General features: G+C 35.0%; 3 protein-coding genes across 5 annotated transcripts; all 3 read left to right on the top strand.

The window, feature by feature from the left end:
* Positions 1-3,147: 3,147 nt before the first annotated feature.
* Positions 3,148-7,777, top strand: LOC102589983 (methylcrotonoyl-CoA carboxylase beta chain, mitochondrial). The gene is made up of 10 exons (XM_006346344.2): positions 3,148-3,400; positions 3,518-3,637; positions 4,430-4,864; positions 5,007-5,097; positions 5,238-5,470; positions 5,569-5,733; positions 6,377-6,451; positions 6,700-6,831; positions 7,114-7,170; positions 7,243-7,777. The coding sequence occupies exons 1-10, from the start codon at positions 3,200-3,202 to the stop codon at positions 7,444-7,446; spliced, it is 1,713 nt and encodes a 570-aa protein (XP_006346406.1). The 5' UTR covers positions 3,148-3,199; the 3' UTR covers positions 7,447-7,777.
* A 1,168-nt stretch (positions 7,778-8,945) lies between these two features.
* On the top strand, positions 8,946-13,275 carry LOC102589431 (thioredoxin M3, chloroplastic-like). 2 transcript variants are annotated; one of them, XM_006346343.2, is made up of 2 exons: positions 8,946-9,284; positions 12,631-13,275. In XM_006346343.2, exons 1-2 carry the CDS (start codon positions 9,062-9,064, stop codon positions 12,942-12,944), a joined length of 537 nt encoding a protein of 178 aa, XP_006346405.1. In that variant the 5' UTR covers positions 8,946-9,061; the 3' UTR covers positions 12,945-13,275. The 2 variants fall into 2 exon arrangements, with proteins under 2 accessions (XP_006346405.1, XP_006346404.1); XM_006346342.2 differs by having other exon boundaries at positions 8,948-9,284; positions 12,625-13,275.
* Positions 13,276-14,155: 880 nt separating this feature from the next.
* Positions 14,156-19,451, top strand: LOC102588996 (uncharacterized). Of its 2 annotated transcripts, XR_367221.2 has the most exons (3): positions 14,156-14,320; positions 15,094-16,755; positions 18,534-19,451. XR_367221.2 is itself a non-coding variant. In XM_006346341.2 (2 exons), exon 2 carries the CDS (start codon positions 15,131-15,133, stop codon positions 16,691-16,693), a length of 1,563 nt encoding a protein of 520 aa, XP_006346403.1. In that variant the 5' UTR covers positions 14,156-14,320; positions 15,094-15,130; the 3' UTR covers positions 16,694-17,052. The 2 variants fall into 2 exon arrangements, 1 of the variants encoding a protein (XP_006346403.1); XM_006346341.2 differs by lacking the exon at positions 18,534-19,451 and having other exon boundaries at positions 15,094-17,052.
* The last annotated feature ends 512 nt before the right edge of the window (positions 19,452-19,963 follow it).

The following is a 19,963-nucleotide window of genomic DNA, read 5'->3' as shown; positions in this document are numbered from 1 at the left end:
TCTAATTACCCATTCTTCATAAATATAATAGAAAGAAATGTGTATATTTACAAATTTTACTAAGAATGTCTAAGAATTTTCTTCTATTATTTGAATTAATTTAATTGTTCCAATTCATATAAATATTGAAATAGTATGAGGATTTTTAAAATATGATTTTGAGAAAAAGTTAAGAGGAAGTATACAAGAAAATTTTGAAAGCAATTAGAGAAGGGGTACATTACTTTTGGCTAAAAAGTTTTCTTACTGAACAACTTGAGGCTTATTATAAAATTTTGTGACATTGTTCTTCATCAATACATTTTTAACCCTTTAAATTTTACGGATTATAAATTAATAGAGGATAAATATTTCATATTTTGAATATTTTACAAAGTTAGATTTTAATTTTTTTTCCTTTTACTTTGTAATCTATAGTTTTTTTTTTACATAAGATATGGGTTTATTAACAAAAAAAATTTAATGTTAGAATATCGACTTTTAAATTTAAAAATTAGAGAAGTTTGTAATTGTAAATTTTAAAAAACCTTAGCTATGAACTTAATTAATTATAAAATAGGTGATATGCAAAGTTTTCGAACTAATTTGAGAAAACAATTAAATTTGTATGCATAAATACATGAAGATTTCATCCATTAATTCATATTATATCTTGGATAAATTTGTAACGAGGTAATATTATATTCCTATTGTACTAATCCTATTATCTAATTTTTCACTTTTTAAAATCTTTTTCTCTCTTTTTAATTCGTTCTTTCTTAAGAGTCAAATGATATAAATTTAGATCAAAATTTATTTAATACATATCTTCTAACTCATATTGATAAATACATGAGTAAAATTATAATTTATAATACTTTTCATATATAAGCTTAGAGAAAGACACTGTTAGTTGACTTGATTTTGGTCATAGGATAATAACTAAGAAAAGAGTTTTAAATACTTATAATTTAATAAAGGAAAAATATTATTTCAAAATTTTAATCTTATAATCAAAAGAAGTTGTAGTAAATACCTTTTAAGTTTTAAATGTCCAATTGAAGAGGAGTGATTTCATTGTAGTGGGTACTTATATTTCTTTTTTCCCTTTATATGTTTAGTTTCATTTATTTTTAATTGTTTTATTCTTAATGAAGAATTTTTTTGGAAAACAAATATGGCATATATCTGATGAAAGAAACAGACCTACTACTATTAGAATCAGAGAAAATGATCAAAATAGTCCTTTATGTATGGGAGTTGAAATTTTTTGGTTCCTTTATATATATCACCTTATTCAAATAGTCCTTAATGTATATAAAAGGTGTATCATTTTGGTCTTTAGCCCTAAAAACTAACTGAAAAGTTAAAAAACTGTTAAAAGTCATTGTGGATCCCACACTTTTCTTCCTCCCTCTTTCTTCTGTCATTTCTTCTTCTCCGTCTTCTTTTTCCGTCATTATTAATTAAAGGACCTTGTGAAAAGGGTCTTCTGTATAATGCAGTAATTTGTGATGGAAATGTTGAGTGATAAACATTGGGGCGTTTGTAAGACGTTGTCGATTTTAACACCCTGATTCATGGATATTATAAGGTTGTTGAGATGAGTGGCAGTCTTGAGATGATGGAGAGGATGAAAAAGAAGATTTATCACATGTCATAGTTACATATAATACTCAGACTAATGGTTTTAGCATTTTTGATGCTGCAAATTGTATCATGAGTTCTTGGACTCTAATGACAATATAAATGTTAGTTATGTGGTGATGAAGAAAAATAAGAACTGAACGGACAAAGGTAGAAAATAAAAATTTACAAACCAATTTTTGAATTTTGAAGAAAACTTTGTTTGTTTTAGAGGATTTTTGGCAGTGAATAGAAGAATAAATCAATTGCAAATTTGAGAAAAAATGGCGGAAGAAAAAAGACGGGGAAGAAGAAAGAGGGAGGAAGAAAGGGTCCACTAAAAAGTGGGACCCACAGTTAAGTTTAACACTTTTTTTTCCAGTTAGTTTTTAGGGATAAGGACCAAAATGATACACTTTTTATTTACATTAAGGACTATTTTGATAAGATAATATATATAAAAGACCAAAATAATTCAACCCCTATACATGAAGGACCATTTTGATAATTTTCTCATTAGAATCACATACACAAATACTGTATTTTAAAATGAAAATATTTTTATATATTTTCATTTTTTGAAGAAGATATAATAATAAAAAGAAGGGAAAAAGGACAAATATACTCTCGAACTTTTGAAAATGGTATGTCAATACCCTCCGTTATACTTTTCGTCCATCAAAGCCCTTGCCATCCAATAATCAGTGCACATTTGGCCCTCCCACTAACGGAACACTCATTATGTACACGTGGCGCAATCCTAAGCCACAATCCGAATTGACCAATTTTTTAATCCAAATTTCAAAACCCTCCCATAACCCGTTTAACCCACTCAATTTACCCATAAATAAACTCTCTAAAATCCTAACCCGTTTATTGAGTGGGTTTTGAAATTTGGGTTAAAAAATTGGTCAACTCGGGTTGTGGCTTAAGATTGCGCCACATGTACACAATGAGTGCTTCGTTAGTGGGAGGGGTAAATATGCACTGATTATTGGACGGCAAGGGCTCTGATGGACGAAAAGTATAACGAAGGGTATTGACATACCATTTTCGAAAATTTGAAGATATATTTGTCATTTTTCCCTAAAAAGAATATCATTCATCTAACTCTAATTTTAATAACAAAATTATATAAGAAAGATTTCATGAATAATTTTAACTATATTTTATGCATAGACATGAAAAGTTTTATCATATTTGTTTGACAAAATTTGTACTTTAGAAATATTTTCTAAATTGATTAATTTACCGCGCGAAGCGGAGATATGGTTCCTAGAATAAGAATAAGGAAGGGGAATGAGGGAGATTAATGTTATTGAGCCAAATCCTAATATTTATGTTTTTTTTTTTTAAAACGCAATTATAAAGTCTCTTTTTTAAAATTCTTGTATAGGTGTAATTTTCTCTCAATTTATTTATCCCCAAAGTCGTGCACGTTTTATCTACTTGCTGAGGCGCGTCCACGGAGGATCGGATATGCATTACACTGTAGTCTGTAGGTGCCAAGGAGTCTCCTATATACAACTTAAAAAAACTTCAAATCTAAAGTTCCAAACTAAAAGGAAAGAAAAAAAAAAGGCAATCAAAGAGAATGCTGCGAATTTGGACAACGAGGAGATTAGCTTCACAATGCTTGATTCCATGGCGGATGTACCCAACTACTCTCATTTCGACCCGAAATAGCTCCATCGGAATCCTACACGACACTCTCGACCGGAACTCCGATTCGTATACACGAAACTCAAAAGTCATGGATGAACTTGTTTCACAGCTTCATTCTCACATTCTCAAGGTTACTTTTTATGTTTTCCTCTTTTACATTATCAGTTATATAATAGTGCTAGATGTTTCTATTTACTTTGAGATGTGATTATTTCAATTGTGAATTTGTTTTGTGTTGTGTTGTTAGGTTATGGAAGGCGGAGGACCAGAAGCTGTGAAGAGGCATCGGAGTAGGAATAAGCTTCTTCCTAGAGAGAGGATCGATCGCCTTATTGACCCTGGCTCTTCATTCCTTGAGCTTTGTCAGGTTAATTTTTTGTTTTCCTGAGCTCTTACACTTTCAACCAATTACAATTTTGTTTGTTAGAAGTACTGTTGCTCATCTTCTAACGAAATATCTGCTGGTGAAATACATTAACAAGTCAGTTGCATTCATTGGTAGGATTCACATGAGCAAAAAGACTTGCAAATTCGACAAGTTAATATATTGTTATTGTGAATGATATGAGTCTGATAACAGTAATCTTATTCATAACTAAATAGGAGCCTGCTTAAGTACTTATACTGTGATATAGGATGGTATGACACCGAACTACCTTTTCATATTCACAGTGAAGTACAAGGCACAGAGCTTTCCCTTCCCTTCTAGGTTAAAGTTGGATTCAGTGAATCAGTTTTGCTGTTTGTTTTCTTGCTGGGTTTTTATCGTGATCTAAGGTGAAAGGAGCCAGATAGTAAAACTACTGTTTGTGTGATTAGCATCATTCAGCTAGCATACTTGATCCAGCTTGTTCATTCTCGAGTTCTCTTGAACTGAATCGTGAATTTCATAAGATACACATGGTAATTACTCACTGTCTTGAGGAACTAATATACTTGAGTTTATGCAAAACATTTGGGAGTAGATATCTACTATGACCCCTTTTTGATAAATTGGGTACTTGAGAATGCTGCCTGCACTTCAAGCATAAAAATACCATTTGTCATCTGTTTATTGATCTCTGTGATTGGGGCTGAGTATACTTGTTTTTGTTTAAATTCTATTCAGAAAAGTATCCTGATATGTATTTTTCTTGCTCTAAAATTATGGAGAATCCAGCTTGCGGGTCATGAATTGTACCAAGAGTCATTACCTTCTGGTGGGATAGTTATTGGAATTGGAACAATACATAAGAGACTCTGTATGTTGGTGGCAAATGATCCTACAGTCAAAGGTGGAAGTTACTTTCCAATAACTGTCAAGAAACATCTCAGGGCACAAGAGATTGCTGCTCAATGCAAACTACCATGTATATATCTTGTTGATAGTGGTGGTGCTTTCCTTCCAAAGCAAGCCGAGGTTTTTCCTGACAAAGAAAATTTTGGGAGAATATTTTACAATCAAGCTGTGATGTCCTCTGAAGGTATTCCTCAAATCGCACTGGTGTTAGGTTCTTGTACTGCTGGAGGAGCTTACATTCCTGCAATGGCTGATGAGAGTGTCATGGTCAAAGGGAATGGTACTATATTTTTGGCTGGACCTCCTCTTGTAAAGGTTAGTAGTTAACCTCCTTTTTCTCTGTAAAACATTGATATCTTATACTATAATTAAGATTTATAAATCATTAGAGATTTTACTAATTCAGTTAAATGCATTCTGTGAGCATAATGTCTATCTGACAGAAAACTTTTATCAGGCAGCAACTGGTGAGGAAGTTTCTGCAGAAGACCTTGGAGGTGCAACTGTGCATTGTAAGACATCAGGGGTTTCTGACTACTTTGCCCATGGTAAGATCCCCTCACGCTGTTAATCTTTCAGATTGTTTTTCCATTTCCTTGATTCATACTTTTGATTTATGCTCGTGGTGTCTTCTGCCGATCTTGATGCTATCTGATACAATGATGGCATGTAATATCCTGTGTTGCAGATGAACTGCATGCCCTTGCTATAGGAAGGGATATTGTTAAGAACCTGCACATGGCTGGTGGTCCAGAAGTATCTGGACAAACTAGAGCTGATTATAAAGAACCTCTGTATGACGTGAAAGAACTTCGCACCATTGCACCAACAGACCTCAAACAGCCCTTTGATGTTCGAACAATTATTGCTCGCATTCTCGATGGAAGTGAATTTGATGAATTCAAGAAACTGTATGGCACTGTGAGGCCCTTTTATTCCTTAACAAATCACAGCTGTCTCTCATTTGTTTTCAGTTATTCATTCATTTGTTTTCTGAGCGCACTCGTTGATACATACAGACACTTGTGACTGGATTTGGAAGAATTTGTGGACAGCCAGTAGGGATCCTTGGAAATAATGGGATACTGTTTATGGAATCTGCTCAGAAAGGGGCACACTTTATTGAATTGTGTACTCAACGTAACATTCCTCTGATCTTCCTTCAGAATATTACTGGATTTATGGTAAACATTTTTTTTTTCCTCCTGTGATATAAGTGTTTGATACAAACTTGCTTTAATCAATTGCTATTGACTATAACTAGGGGGGAAAAGCAAGTAAACTCAACCCAACCAGCTCTAGTTCCTCATGACAAGTGGTTGTATAGTCATGTGAAATAACTACTTATTGATATCCCATAGATGGATATTTATGGTACATAATGAAACACTTCATGATGAATCTTGCAAGGCTTTAGCAAAATTTGTACAGGGATTCATCAAAATTATCTGTTTCTTTTACATGACCTGTCACTTTTTATAGCCTATGTACATCTGAGCCATATTTCACATGTGATTTGAAAGCCATTACTTCCTAATGAAAGAACAAAAGGAACAGAAGCAGAAAAAGGATATTAGTCCAAAATAGAGACAGTCTGACTTAAAATCTATCAGCATCTTGAAACACATTCAGTTGGTTGGGTGGTCAGATGCTATAGGGAGGAATAAGTGGTTTATGTGATTTCAGGGGTATTTCTGGTTGGCATCTCACAATGGGTTTAGATTTCTGAAATCTGAATGTGCTTCTTAGCTATGTTTTATTTGGAGATTTTCATTTGGATACAGACCTGTCTTGAAAATGAGATTAAGATGTTCATTAATTTGGTAGGTTGGGTCCAAATCTGAGGCAAGTGGTATTGCCAAAGCTGGAGCTAAAATGGTAATGGCAGTCTCTTGTGCGAAGGTAAGCTTCAACTTAGAAATGTCATAAATTTGGATTTATTTTGGCCTTTGAACTCAAGCTGGCAAAGCATCATCAGACCATTTTGTGGTACTCTGAGTCTTCATAGCAACTATCCATACTCTATGATTCAATTTATCCGTACTTTACTTCGATCATTTAGGCTGTCCTCTTTTAAAGTAATGATTTCAGTCTTATTGTTGAGGAATATTCTGAAGAAATTAACATTTCTTGCAAATATATGGAATCAGGTTCCCAAGATCACAGTAGTTATCGGTGGAAGCTTTGGAGCTGGCAATTATGCAATGTGTGGACGTGCATATAGTCCAAATTTCATGTTCTTCTGGCCAAATGCTCGAATATCTGTAATGGGAGGCCCTCAGGTATCTCTTCTGTGACACATTGCTTCCAACTAACTCAATATCTATATGCATGATGACATTGTTTTACTTTTACTAGTTCTACTTATTTGAACCCAAATGATTTTTGCTAGATTCATTTGATTGGTATATTCTTTGTGTTGCTTGAATAGTGTGAATGAAAAGCAATGCTTATCTGTGAAAGCATTAGCCCCTTTCCAAATTCTGAATATGTTGCTATGCCTAGTAATTATTGTTACTTATCGTGGAATCTTGTAATTCTCATTTTAATCATGGATTTATAAGGCTTCTGGAGTCCTTGCTCAAGTAGAGAGAGCCACCAAGAAAAAGAGGGGAATTCAGGTAAGACATTGACGCCTATAGTTCTATAAATCATTTTGATTGTGTCCAGTAATTGGCATGATTGTGTTGCAGTGGACAAAAGAAGAGGAAGAAAAGTTCAAGGCTGAAGTTGTAGAGGCGTATGACCGAGAGGGCAGCCCATATTATGCCACATCTAGGCTTTGGGATGATGGCATAATTGATCCAGCAGACACGAGGAGAATATTGAGCCTTTGCATCTCTGCTACCTTGAATCGTGGACCAGAAGCTACAAAATATGGTGTGTTCAGAATGTAACATTGCAATCTCAAGCTTAAGAAATATGTTGCTGCCTGAGCCATAAGGGTTGTTGATTTAGTCAACAGCAGAAACTCCAACTGCATAATCAGCTAGGTTACAATAAGTTCTAAGTTGTCAAAGCAAAGGTAAATTGATTCCATGCCAAGGACGAGAAACTCATGATTTACAAAAAGAAATAGTTGGATTTGGTTGAGCGCGCAGTCATAGTCCGATGAAGTTATGTTTCTTTATTATTGTAATTGGTTCTGGGAGCTAATAACTGTGGTTCCGTGGCTGCTTCTAAATTGCTGACTGCATTAAAATGAGAAAAGAAACACTTGATACTAAAGTGCCTACAAAACATGGAGAGAAAAGAAGCTTAATCCCTTCAATATTCACGCCTTAGTGATCATAAACGAATTTAATTTCCAAGTATAATATTAAAATCCATTAACGCGAAGGACAGTAGCCAGAATTGGATATAACTTGTACTTGGGGAAATAACATCAACAAATAGCGTGAGATTATCTTGCATAAATTTTCTGAAAAACATGGTTGACATTAATAAGTGATACAACAGCGCCCGTGACCTAATGGATAAGGCGTCGTTTGTGGTCTCCAAATTTTGGTAGTTTGGTACTATTATTTTCTTTTTTCAATTTTGGGTACTGTTTTATTTATTTCAAAAAAGGTTATCTTTGCCAAAGAGATCATTTTTTTTATTGCGTATATAATAATAAAAGAAAAATGATGAGGTTAGGTAATGAAAGGTGGCAATACTAGGGAAACTGCCAAAATGGAAATAAGAAAAGATATTGTTTGTATTCCAGGTTTGGTGGTCATATCATAATACCCATCCTTATCCATAACCCCACAAACATAAAAAGAAAATGACAGATTGGTGAGTGGCCAGTGGCAGTCATTATCCTCGTTCCATAACAAAAATCACGTTTTTCTTGACTTCACTCTTAACTTGCCCAATTGCCGCACTTAAACAGCTAATAAAAACTTCCGTGCTCTACTCATTCTCCAGTTTAGATAAGCGTATTGCCACCATAATTTTATTATTTTCCATCTCATTATTTTACGTGATATTCTTTGATTTGACATAATATTTTTATAAAAAGACATTTTAAACTTGTCATTTAAAACAATCTTTGATATTTATGTAGTTGAGATTAATTTCATTAGGATAACAAGGAGAACTTTAAAGTTAAATTATTTTTAATTATAGTAAAATGACATTCTTTTTTTAATGGGCTAAAAAGGAAAATTGTCACATAAAATGGGACAAGGGAGTAATTACTTTATTTAAACATAACTTCAATTTCAATTTTGAAAATTTTAAATAAAGGGATTTTATTTTTATTTTTATAGTCAAGCAAGAATATCTCATGAATTGAAAAATTATTTTATTCTAATCCTTTTTGTATAAATTATAGAATAAAATAATTCCGAAATTAGGTAATACCTTAAATGAAATATGAGGAACAAAATTAATTCCAAAGTTTATCTCGGAGATTATTATTACTATCCTTAAATTTCCACCTGCCAAAAAGACTCATATATAGAATGTGATTGGCTAGTAAGTAAAAATATTTGGAGAGATCTCTCTGCATTGCCTTTGTTGCAAATGGCTGCGAGTGCGAGCTGTGCTACTCCTTACTCCAACGCTCCGTCTTCTCTCTCACGCTCTTTGTCTCTGCAATACCGCGAGTTCTGTAACTTGCCATACAAGTGTAAGCAGCACCAGAATGTTCGAATCGGTCTCTCAGTTGAGAACAATAAGGGCTTCGGAACATGGAAAACCTCTTCTCCTTCGTCTCTGCGCGTTTTCTGTCTCCGCGATACCCAAGGTAATATCTCATATTTTATGTTTTTTTTTTGTGATACGTACTTTTTATTGCGTATTTTATGGTTATGCTGGTGAAAATATGAAGGAATTGAGTTTTGATTCGCCGATTTGAAGTTGATTGTTGTGATTAATGTGCTCATCGATTTGAAATATATGATAAAATTGCTTCGATCTGGTCTAAGAGTAGGTCCTCAGGTTAAATATTAATGGCTGAATCAGAAAAATTAGTGGAATATCTCTCGGATCATGATTGTTAATATTTGAAAGTAGTTCTACATTTGTTTGGACTCCGTTTTCCTTCTTTTATTTGTGGTCGTCTAAGCTGTGTACGATGCGAAATACTCTAATTCGTACAGTAAATTCGGTAAACTGGAATCAGTAGGCTTTCCTATCGTGGATCTCTACTTGGTAATAGATCTGAGAATAATTATTTCTCCCTCGGTGAGGCCGTGATGCACCAAAACTTGTGGTAGTGGTGCGTTGTGCCAATGAAGTAGCCAACCTGCTTTTATTTCGAAATTATAGATGGAGCTTTATAAGCAGGGATTGTATGAGCTTTTCTACTATCTTCAAGCCTTGTAATGAAACCATCACTGTGTTATAAGTTCTAAGAATGCTTAAAATCTTAGGTATCTAATGAGACTACAGTTATTAGTGATTTTGTATGAGGATGAGAAATGCAGTTCGGATAAATCTAACTCGTTCTGGTTATTTATTTGCTTTATTCTCATCCAAACTTGTTATACCAATATTTTGAGAGTTACTTCTGGAATACTTATATTGACCACTTGCCATTGCCTAGATATGTCTTGGCCTGGTCTAGTTGGCAACAGTTCTTTTCTGGTTTTCTGTTTGTAAATGAGTCAAGATTTCTTTGCTCATCAATAAATAGTAAATAAATAAAAATATTTTGTTGCAAAGTTTTTTGACCTCCACCATACAAGAAGTATATAAAAGATGCTAACCAGAACTATTTCTTTCTACCAATGAATTGGAATGCTTTATGTGCTCCAGCAGTTTAAAAAGAAGAAGAAAAGAGCTCCATATCATCTAAGGCTCTTCTGTTCCTATTTCTCCATATTGTCTATGTCATTACATGTGGTATTACTTTGCAGCTCATATCTACTTCTTGTAATTCCACTCCAGCTACACAAGAGTTTTTTCACAATGATTGGCATATCAAATTGAATGTTACCTGTTCTCTTAGCAGGCTAGTTGGATTAGGTAGAAAGCATGGGGAACCTTTTTGGGGAATGCAACATATGTCCTCTTGCTGAAATATTTGCATCACTGTCTAAATTATCTCAGGCTGCATGTGCGAATTCAGTTGATTTGAAATCCTCAATATAAAAAGTATCACCAAATGCTATTTTGCATGTGGAAATAAATATGAGTATCACTAACAGTATACCACTGCAAGGTCCAAAACTAATGTGTTTTCTTTATCCTGAACGGATTTCAAATGAGACTTGTTACCATGCTTTTATGTTTGAGTAAACTCCTAGCAGAGAACAATCATAAAAAAAGACCAAATGTTTGAGGTCTAGGTGCATCTTATTTGGAGCTTATGAGCCCCTTAACGGGAACACCTTGAGATGTGCTTTATCAGTCTAATTGTTTTCATTTCAAACTTCTCCATTTCTTTTGTATGGGTATTAGGCAGTCGAAAATTAAGTACAGATATATCTCTATACTGTTTTTTGGTGTAGCATGGCCACTGCAAATGTCACATAAGCCATGGAAGATTTTTTTTCTGTTCTTTACTTTGTCAGTAGTATTACTCCTCTGCAAATTTTCTGCAGCACCTTCTGGTTGCTGGATTATCAATATTATAACCTTTTAGCAATAAAAACAAGATGGCTGTCGAGCATATGTTGGTCTCTTGCGTTTTTTTTTTTTTACATTATCAGTTCTGTTCTGTGTGGTGTTCTTTTCCCTTTTTTCGGATATGTTTACTTGTTTAGGTTTCTTTGCATTAGACTTATTCTTAGTGGTCTGCCTTGGGAATCTAAGTGCTCAGTTGCAGAATACTTTGTCTCTCTGGAGTATTAAAGAGATTTAGTACGTTGAGGTTATACTGCTATCTGTAATAAAGAAGTTGCTTGAGTGGCAAAAGGTGGAGGATTTGTGACGTAGGTCGCAGGTTCAGGCCCCACACCATGCAAAGCGAAGCCCGGTATTTAAGTGGAGAAGGGTAGAGGGTCGGGCCCATTATCCATCGAGTTTAGAAGGCTGTGATTGGTCTAAAGGGCGGCGGGTCACAGACAGATTTCTCGGTTATAAAAAAAAATGTTATGCATTTGCTAAAATATTATCATAACAAGGAGCAGGAATAATGCTCAAATATCATCCGTTCTCTCATTTTGCAACCTTACTAGAGATATGGATGTCCAGTACATAAGGCATTGTGTTTGAATATGCTTGTCAAGTGAATTTTAATATCTTTGAATATGACCAAGAGTATATTAGTTCAAACACAAAATGATTAAGCTGTGGATACACTCTTGAAATTTCAAAACCAACAACACTTGGCCCTCCTCCCTTCCCCAAATATAATGAAAATCCTCTACAAATATCTATAGTTTCTTACTCCGTTATTAATATTTTATTTCACATATAATAGCTGATATAATACAAACACACTCACACACGCGTCTTTATCTAATCGGATAATTTGATTTACTTCAAGTGAATTGTGTCAGCATTTTGTTTCTTAAAACTTCCATTTTCACCTCTGTCAAGTTTTAAAAGCATGTTATAGTGGGTATCTAATGATCCAAGCCCCTAGATATATGTTATAATACCAGGTGGATGCTTGAAGATCCTCTGAAATAAGAGAAATCTTTGAAGTGTGCAGTAATTGTGAGAAAATGTTTATTGTACAACAGCTAAATATCTAAAGCATTCAACTACTTTTTAATCCACCTTACATTTGCTCAGGAGATCATATTTTGCTCTCAAAGGGCTTCTACCAGAAGTAAATAGTCATATAAATTAATGTTATAGGGGTATTTAAAATAATCTAATTTATGATAAAATGTCTACAGGAGCGGAATCAAGTAATTTGGATTGAGAAGTAGTGATTGATATATAAAAGGGCTACAGGAAAATGTTAGATTGAGAATGCGTCTGTATACTGTGCTATGTATTTACGTAAATTTTATTTTGAAATCTTTTCATTTGAACTACTGGTGTTTGTATCTTAGGTTGGCGCTTTAGTGTTTTGGTTCATTAGTATGCAGGAAATGGATTCATATATGAAGCATATTTATGGTGGTTTTCTCATCCAAGTTATTTTGAAAGTTTATACTAATAATTGCTTCCTAACTTACAATGTACAGCTGCAGCTGTCACTGCTAAGTCATGGGATAAATTGATATTGAGCAGTGATACTCCTGTTCTTGTTGAATTTCATGCCACTTGGTGTGGCCCCTGCCAGATGGTTCACCGGGTAATTGATGAGATTGCAGGTGAGTATTCAGGGAGACTAAAATGCTATGTACTGGACGCAGATCGTGAACCGAAAGTTGCTGAGAACTATGATATCAAGGCTGTCCCTGTGGTGTTACTGTTCAAGAATGGGGAGAAATTTGAGTCTGTTATCGGAACAATGCCCAAGGAGTTCTATGTGTCTGCCATTGAAAGACTTCTATCTTCATAATGAGAACGTCATGGTAGCATATGCGCAAATTGGATAACTCTCTACTTCTATTTAAAAATTATCTTCCTCGCTGGTGCCTTGTAATTGCATTTTCCTTTTCTATGAATCATCGGCTCGTTTTCCTCAACATTGACTGCTCTCCGTGAAAGCACTTCCGGCTTCTTTCTTCACAATGAAATTTGTATAGGGTCGGTGAACTTGTGAATAGTGACTGTATTAGTTAACTAAAGATGTCCTGTTTCCTTGACGTGTTTTTGTTGCTGTGACTAGTGACTAGTGACTAGCCTTGAGCTTTCTTAAGATGAATATTAGTAGTAATATTTTGCTCCAAGTACTTTGACACATGGTATCTAATAAGCCAACACGAGATGATAAGTTTAACATATGATAAAATTGACAATTTTGTAAAATTTCCATTATTTTTAGTATCATTCAAAAGAGCGCACTAAATTAAGGCGTTTTATTTCTTAACCATAATTAACTAATAGATACTCTAACTTTATTTTGTTACTTAACTGAGGTTATCTTCGCTGAATGCTTATCCCTAATTAGCACAATTCATTGTGATTAAGCAATAAAATTTGTGTGATGATATAAGTTATTGTAATTAATTATGATTAAGCAATATCAATACCTATAAAGACTAAAATTATCTTTTTATGAATAGGTGTATTTAGTACGAATTTTAAAGTAATAGAAATTGATCATAATCACAAATAAATTATAATGATTGATCAATATTTATGAGTATAATAACTTGATGGGTTTCCTACAATATATTTGATTGCAGAATAGGTTTGAGATAAATAATATTTGATGTTTTGATTTTTTGTTAATATTCAAGATTTATTAGGATATTAGAGAACAAACATTTGAGATTTTTGATCACTTTGTTAATACTTTTGAGATCTCAAGTGCATCCCTTTTTATGGTATGAATTAGGGTTTATGATAAAGTAGTCTTTACTTTATAGTTTGAAGAATGATTGAACTCGTCTAGTAGAGTCATATTTTAAAGCATAACACATATACACGTCATTTAATTTAGATTCAACTGCTATTTATATTCACCATCTTTAAAGATACATAAATAAATACTTAAACTTATACAACTAAAACTATGTATATTATAATTAGAGAGAATTTGACGTCGAGTTAAAAAATATATTTATATATTTATTGAATGTCGGTTTTTACTAATATAAACCGCGCAGTATAGCAGCGGCCCAAATTGCAATTCCGGTGTCTCTAGTTCCTAGAAGCGAATGAAGAATTAACAAGTGTAGTGAAGAAGACTCAAAAACAGTCTTTGGGAGTTTCGTTCTGAAGAAGAATCAGCACCTCTACTTTGCAGCTCATCGATTATTTCGTCTTCAGGTACTTTCTCCCCTCTCGTATACGTATTTGCTAATTCTATGTAGGGTTTCCTTATTTGAATTCCACATCACTTGGTGGGATCTCACTGCGTATGTTGCTGTTGTTTGCACAATTTTTTTGTAAGAAAAACTTTTTTGATTTCCTGAATAAGATGTTAACGTTATTTTCATTACCCATGAGTTAATCCAAAGGCTTCCAGTTAAATTTAGGAAAATACTGTTTTTAATTGTCCGAATTGTTGGAATTTATGGGATTTACTTGAATTAGAGACGAATGGATACATGAGATTCATATAGTTGATCGGAACTAGTTTGGGATTGGGGTTTAGTTTATTGTTGGAATTTCTATTTATTTATTTTTGTGTTTTGATCAGATCAGTTTGTGCTACAGGAAGTTTTTCTATTTTACTCTGGAAATTCTTCAGCTTTTTAGCCGGCTTTTACTTAGTATTTGATGTTTTGAGAATTCAAGATGGGTCTTTTTTTTCCCCTTGATGTGGGTTCGAAGTCCCATAATCCATTACAAAATATGCTTAAATAGTTATACTGAGAACTAAAGAGTCCATTGTTAATATTTTCTAGCTTTTATATTGCTGAAAAACGTTATTGTTTTTCGTCCCGAGTAAATTATGGTGACTGCTTGTGAATTGATTATTCATGAGTCTGCTTCAGTATTAATGCAAGTGTTTGGAAATACCTCTATTTAGATGGAATTTTGTATCTAGTGATTCGTCTAGTTTGTTGTTAGTCGCTCATTTTGTTGGCCATATACAGGTAACCTGGGACTACACAATCGTTAGCTGAAACACTGATGGAACTTCCTCCTACTTCATCTTTTGGATTGTCATCAGAGTCCTCAGAGCAAAGTGGGAAGCTGATGGCAAACACAAATGCGAAAGCACTAGCAACTTTTTCCCTGCAAAGCCCAAATTCTTCACAGGGACCAGTGGCAATTCTTTGGGACATTGAGAACTGTCCTGTTCCAAGTGATGTACGGCCTGAGGATGTGGCTGGCAACATCAGAATGACTCTGCGGGTCCATCCTGTGATCAAAGGAGCAGTTACACTGTTTTCTGCCTATGGAGATTTTAATGCTTTCCCAAGACGATTAAGGGAGGGATGCCAGAGAACTGGTGTTAAACTTGTAGATGTCCCCAATGGCAGAAAGGATGCAGCTGACAAGGCCATCTTGGTTGACATGTTTCTTTTTGCTCTTGACAATCCTCCACCCTCGTCCATTATGCTAATATCAGGAGATGTTGATTTTGCTCCTGCACTTCACATTCTTGGTCAACGTGGATACACTGTGATCCTTGTTATTCCTTCAGGGGTTGGTGTTTCGTCTGCTCTATGTAATGCAGGGAGGTTTGTATGGGACTGGCCAAGTGTCGTTCGAGGCGAAGGCTTTGTGCCTCCTGCGAAGGCCTTAATGCCTTGTCGTGGTGGTGTCTCAGACATTACTGGGATTCTAATGGGGTGTTGCCAGATTAATGACAACTCAGATGGTCAGCATGAAGATGAAGCAATACTGTATAGGGGCCTCTCACAGAGCTACTATAATGCAAGGGAATTCTCAATGATATCACATTCTCTGGCTGAATATAATACCACTGCAATTTCCATGCCATGTTATCCTACGGGTATGAGAACTCATAGTCTTCCTTCTGGTTTAAATGAAGTTTCAGCTGGAGGTCCATCTTCACATGACCAGAGTGACTTGACATGGGTGCAGCCTGGGGATATAAATGGTTTGAAGGGGCAGCTGGTGAAGTTGCTTGAATTATCTGGCGGCTGCTTGCCTCTTACACGTGTTCCTGCAGAATACCAGAAAATTTATGGGAGGCCTCTTTATGTTTCAGAATATGGTGCAGCTAAGCTCGTGAATCTTCTCAAGAAGATGAGTGATGCAATTTCAGTCGGGGGGAAAGGCCAAAAGAAGTTTGTCTACCTCCGTAATTCATGTGCTGTACCAAGTGCTCCCCCCATAACTATATTAAAAAGAGATAACAAAGGAAAAGGAACACAAGAGGGAAATGCCGATATTGTGACTGGGGTTGGATCTTCAGATGAGTTCTCTGATGATGAAAGAGGACCCATAAAAGAGCATGGGGGGAGCTGTGAGAAATCTAATATGGTTGAAAAAAGCCTTGAAAATTTCAAGTATGAACTTCAAGAGATACTTGTTAGCTACTCTTGCCGGATTTTTCTTGGTTGTTTTGACGCAATATATCAACAAAGGTACAAGAGGCAATTAGACTACAAGATCTTTGGAGTGGTTGAACTTGAGCAGCTACTAGCGAAGGTGAAAGATGTAGTGATTGTGCAAGAGGAGCCCGTTAGTAAGAGGAAGTTTCTGGCTGCTGTTGGTGCCTAGAAGTGTTTATCGTTTATTTATTGACTATTTACTATCTTAACTTCCTCGGGACTTATGCTGAGGTATTTGTTGTTGCTACTTTGTCCTTGTCATTTTTTTGTTTTTGTTTTCTCTTCAGTATGACAAAGAAAAGCTGAAGTCATGTTTGTCATTTCTTCTTCATCATGACTTAGTTTGTTCTATAATGTCAGAAGTTCCTATGTAACATCAGAACAACAGGGAATCTCTGTGTATATTTTTCCTGTTGCTTTCATCTAAATACATGCTAGAAGGTGTAAATTATTCAAGCTAGTTTGTGCAGAATACTCATCATGGTACATATCAATAATGGGCAAGATGCACTTTTTTATGGATTCTTATTTTTTTGCCGTATATAACTTGGATCTGAATTCTGCTTCTAAATTCAGTGAGATGCCTATCTCTTCCCCATATTTTCCCAAGTCTATGGAATTAGTCAAAGTTTTCTGTAAGTGTATTTGCTTTGGGAAAACACTCTATAGCTCATCTCATGGTTTTTCATAACTCTTTGCTGCAAAGAGACTATTATCAAAGGTAAGCAATCTGGCTGTCCGGTTTTGAAACCTTTGGGTAAACTGAGTTGGCTTCAACTTAACTATGACTGGGCTTCTGTCCTCATTTTACTTCAAGAGCTTTTCTTAAATATATTATTTTTGTTGTTATATTTTTTAGACAGAAGAGAAGGATATCTTACCAGTTTGATTGAGTCAATTTGGTGGGAGTAGTGAAAGTCTACCCTTTTGTCAAGGCTCTTAAGCTTAGCCAGGGGAAAATAAACTAGAACCGTATCTAGTTTGCTCCAAAGAGTTTTTGGTAATATTTTAAGTAACTTATCAGTCTATATGCCGACACTTACTGAAGTTATTCTTTTTTTGCTAATATGGGGGTCTAGCTAGTTGCATTAAGCTGCTCCTCTCAGGTATTTGCCATATGTTGAGAGTTCAAAATGGAGATACCAAATCAATTTGCAACATTTTCGAGGCATATTAATCCATATTTCCATTTTTGTTTGTTACATTTAGTTGCTGAGCACCATGAAAGGACAATTGTGGATGTATTCACCTGTTAAGGAGAGAAGCAAGCTTCCATGACAGGAAGCATTGCATGCTGGCTGTGTGTCTGAATTACAGCAGCATACCAAATTTATATGTCCCGGCATAACTTATTACTAATGTGAAATTCTTAGTGTCATTTTTAGTGCTTCTTTCTTAGGTACATCCTGGTTGCGTATCCTAATACTAATGTGAGGTTTTCTTTGCATCACTTTTTAGTGCTGGCCGTGTGTCTGAATTACAGCAGCATACCAAATTTATATGTCCCGGCATAACTTATTACTAATGTGAAATTCTTAGTGTCATTTTTAGTGCTTCTTTCTTAGGTACATCCTGGTTGCGTATCCTAATACTAATGTGAGGTTTTCTTTGCATTACTTTTTAGTGCTGGCCGTGTGTCTGAATTACAGCTGCATGCCAAATTTATACGTCCCGGCATAACTTATTACTAATGTGAAATTCTTAGTGTCAGTTTTAGTGCTTCTTTCTTAGTTACATCCGGGTTGCGTATCCTAATACTAATGTGAGATTTTCTTTCCGTTACTTCTCAGTTCTGGCCGTGTGTCTGAATTACAGCTGCATGTCAAATTTATACGTCCTGGCGTAACTTATTACTAATGTGAAATTCTTAGTGTCATTTTTAGTGCTTCTTTCTTAGGTACATCCGGGTTGCGTATCCTAATACTAATGTGAGATTTTCTTTGCGTTACTTTTTAGTGCTGCTTTCTTAGTTAGCATCTAACAATGTCATCTTATCTGTCATGGCACAGCTTAAGCCTTGTCGCATTGGAGGGATGTTGAAGTTAGAGAAGGCCCTGTCTCCTTGCAAAAGCTCCCACAATGGTGTCAATTATGGCAGTACAGTCTTGCAATAGTCGAATCATTTTTGTCACTTCTTTCAATTTGTTTATGGTTTGTGTACCAATTTGAAGCGCTCCTGCAGAAGTCTGATGGCAAAGATAATAAACTTCTGATTGGATAATAAGAGATAAAGGATATGGTCCCAGGTGATTGGTAGCCTTATTTTACTGTTATCCGAAATGAACTTTAAGTGCAAGTTGGGCAGCCATAAAGGATTGAATCTGGCGTGTGAACATCTAAGTTGGTGGAGATATGCACAACAAGCATGGCTATGAAAAGACTTAGTTGGGTCTCAGCAGCAATAGCATATGGTCGTAGGGTACATATGATCATGTCATATACAGTAACTTGAACAATCGGTCAAGGACTTGAGTCATATAAACATGCGCTTTGATGTTGCTCCTTGAGGTGTAAAGTTTGTCATGAAACTCCAACTGTTTTCATCCTTTGGATTGTTTCATTCCCTGCAGAAAATGGTGGCAATAGTTTAATCACATACTTTGGATAATTAAGCTAGATGAGGGGTAGGAGCACTTGCTCCATGTAACAGATGCTTTTACCACATGCAGAAGCATCACAGAAGAGGGTTCTGAATTCCCAAAGGTTCTGTTTTTTCAAGGGATATTGTCCAACAGCTTCTGTTGCTGTTTGTTAATGTTAAGCTTGGAGCTATTTGTTTGCTTCTGCGTGGAACATTTGTTCTGTAAGGCAGATTATGCTGTATAATTGACTGGAAGGATTGCTGTACATCTCTTGCAGATGTTCATTTGTCAGCAAATTGTCATATGGTCTGTATTTCTTGAATATTAATTAAATTGGTTTCTTGACTTTCTTCTTCCCTCCTCCCATGGCAAGTTTATTATGTATTAAGTATGCAACACCCTTCCTTGTTCAGGCAAGGCATGAGAAACTTTTTTCTATACCATGTTTGACTGTATGATACTTATGGCTTCTTTGTTTGCTGCATCTTGATATTTTTTTTCTGTTTAAAACTTTAATACCTGTTGGAATTATAAGGTAATTTTAGTTTAAATTTTGAACTTCAATTTTCTTCTTGTTGACCGTGGAGTGACAATGATACTCTTTATGTGCAACAGCATAACATATATCTTGTAGAGTGAAAGAGTTTTTGTTCATAACTGATGTCAGTACTCAGTACACACCAGCTAAAAGCTATTAGTATGAAGCCAACTTATGAATAGAAAAAAAGATGCAGGAAAGACATGAACGAATGAATCAAAATTGGCAACAAGTATCTGAGAAAGATGCAGGAAAGGAAACAAAAGAAGAAATCAAAGTTCATCTTGAGAATGTGATATGCAGCAAGATTGACAAAATG

The sequence above is a fragment of the Solanum tuberosum genome, unplaced genomic scaffold (genome assembly GCF_000226075.1).
Source record: "Solanum tuberosum cultivar DM 1-3 516 R44 unplaced genomic scaffold, SolTub_3.0 scf00073, whole genome shotgun sequence".
NCBI lineage: Eukaryota > Viridiplantae > Streptophyta > Magnoliopsida > Solanales > Solanaceae > Solanum > Solanum tuberosum.
This window is presented reverse-complemented; position numbering and strand designations above follow the sequence as displayed.

Bases quoted from the DNA above. Each gene is read 5' to 3' on its own strand.
- LOC102589431 (XM_006346342.2), top strand. From the start codon at position 9,062: ATGGCTGCGAGTGCGAGCTGTGCTACTCCTTACTCCAACGCTCCGTCT. The intron at 9,285-12,624 runs GTAATATCTCAT...TACAATGTACAG, and splicing joins CTGTCTCCGCGATACCCAAG to CTGCAGCTGTCACTGCTAAG.
- LOC102589983 (XM_006346344.2), top strand. From the start codon at position 3,200: ATGCTGCGAATTTGGACAACGAGGAGATTAGCTTCACAATGCTTGATT. The intron at 3,638-4,429 runs GTTAATTTTTTG...TGGAGAATCCAG, and splicing joins CATTCCTTGAGCTTTGTCAG to CTTGCGGGTCATGAATTGTA. The intron at 6,452-6,699 runs GTAAGCTTCAAC...ATATGGAATCAG, and splicing joins TGGCAGTCTCTTGTGCGAAG to GTTCCCAAGATCACAGTAGT.
- LOC102588996 (XM_006346341.2), top strand. From the start codon at position 15,131: ATGGAACTTCCTCCTACTTCATCTTTTGGATTGTCATCAGAGTCCTCA.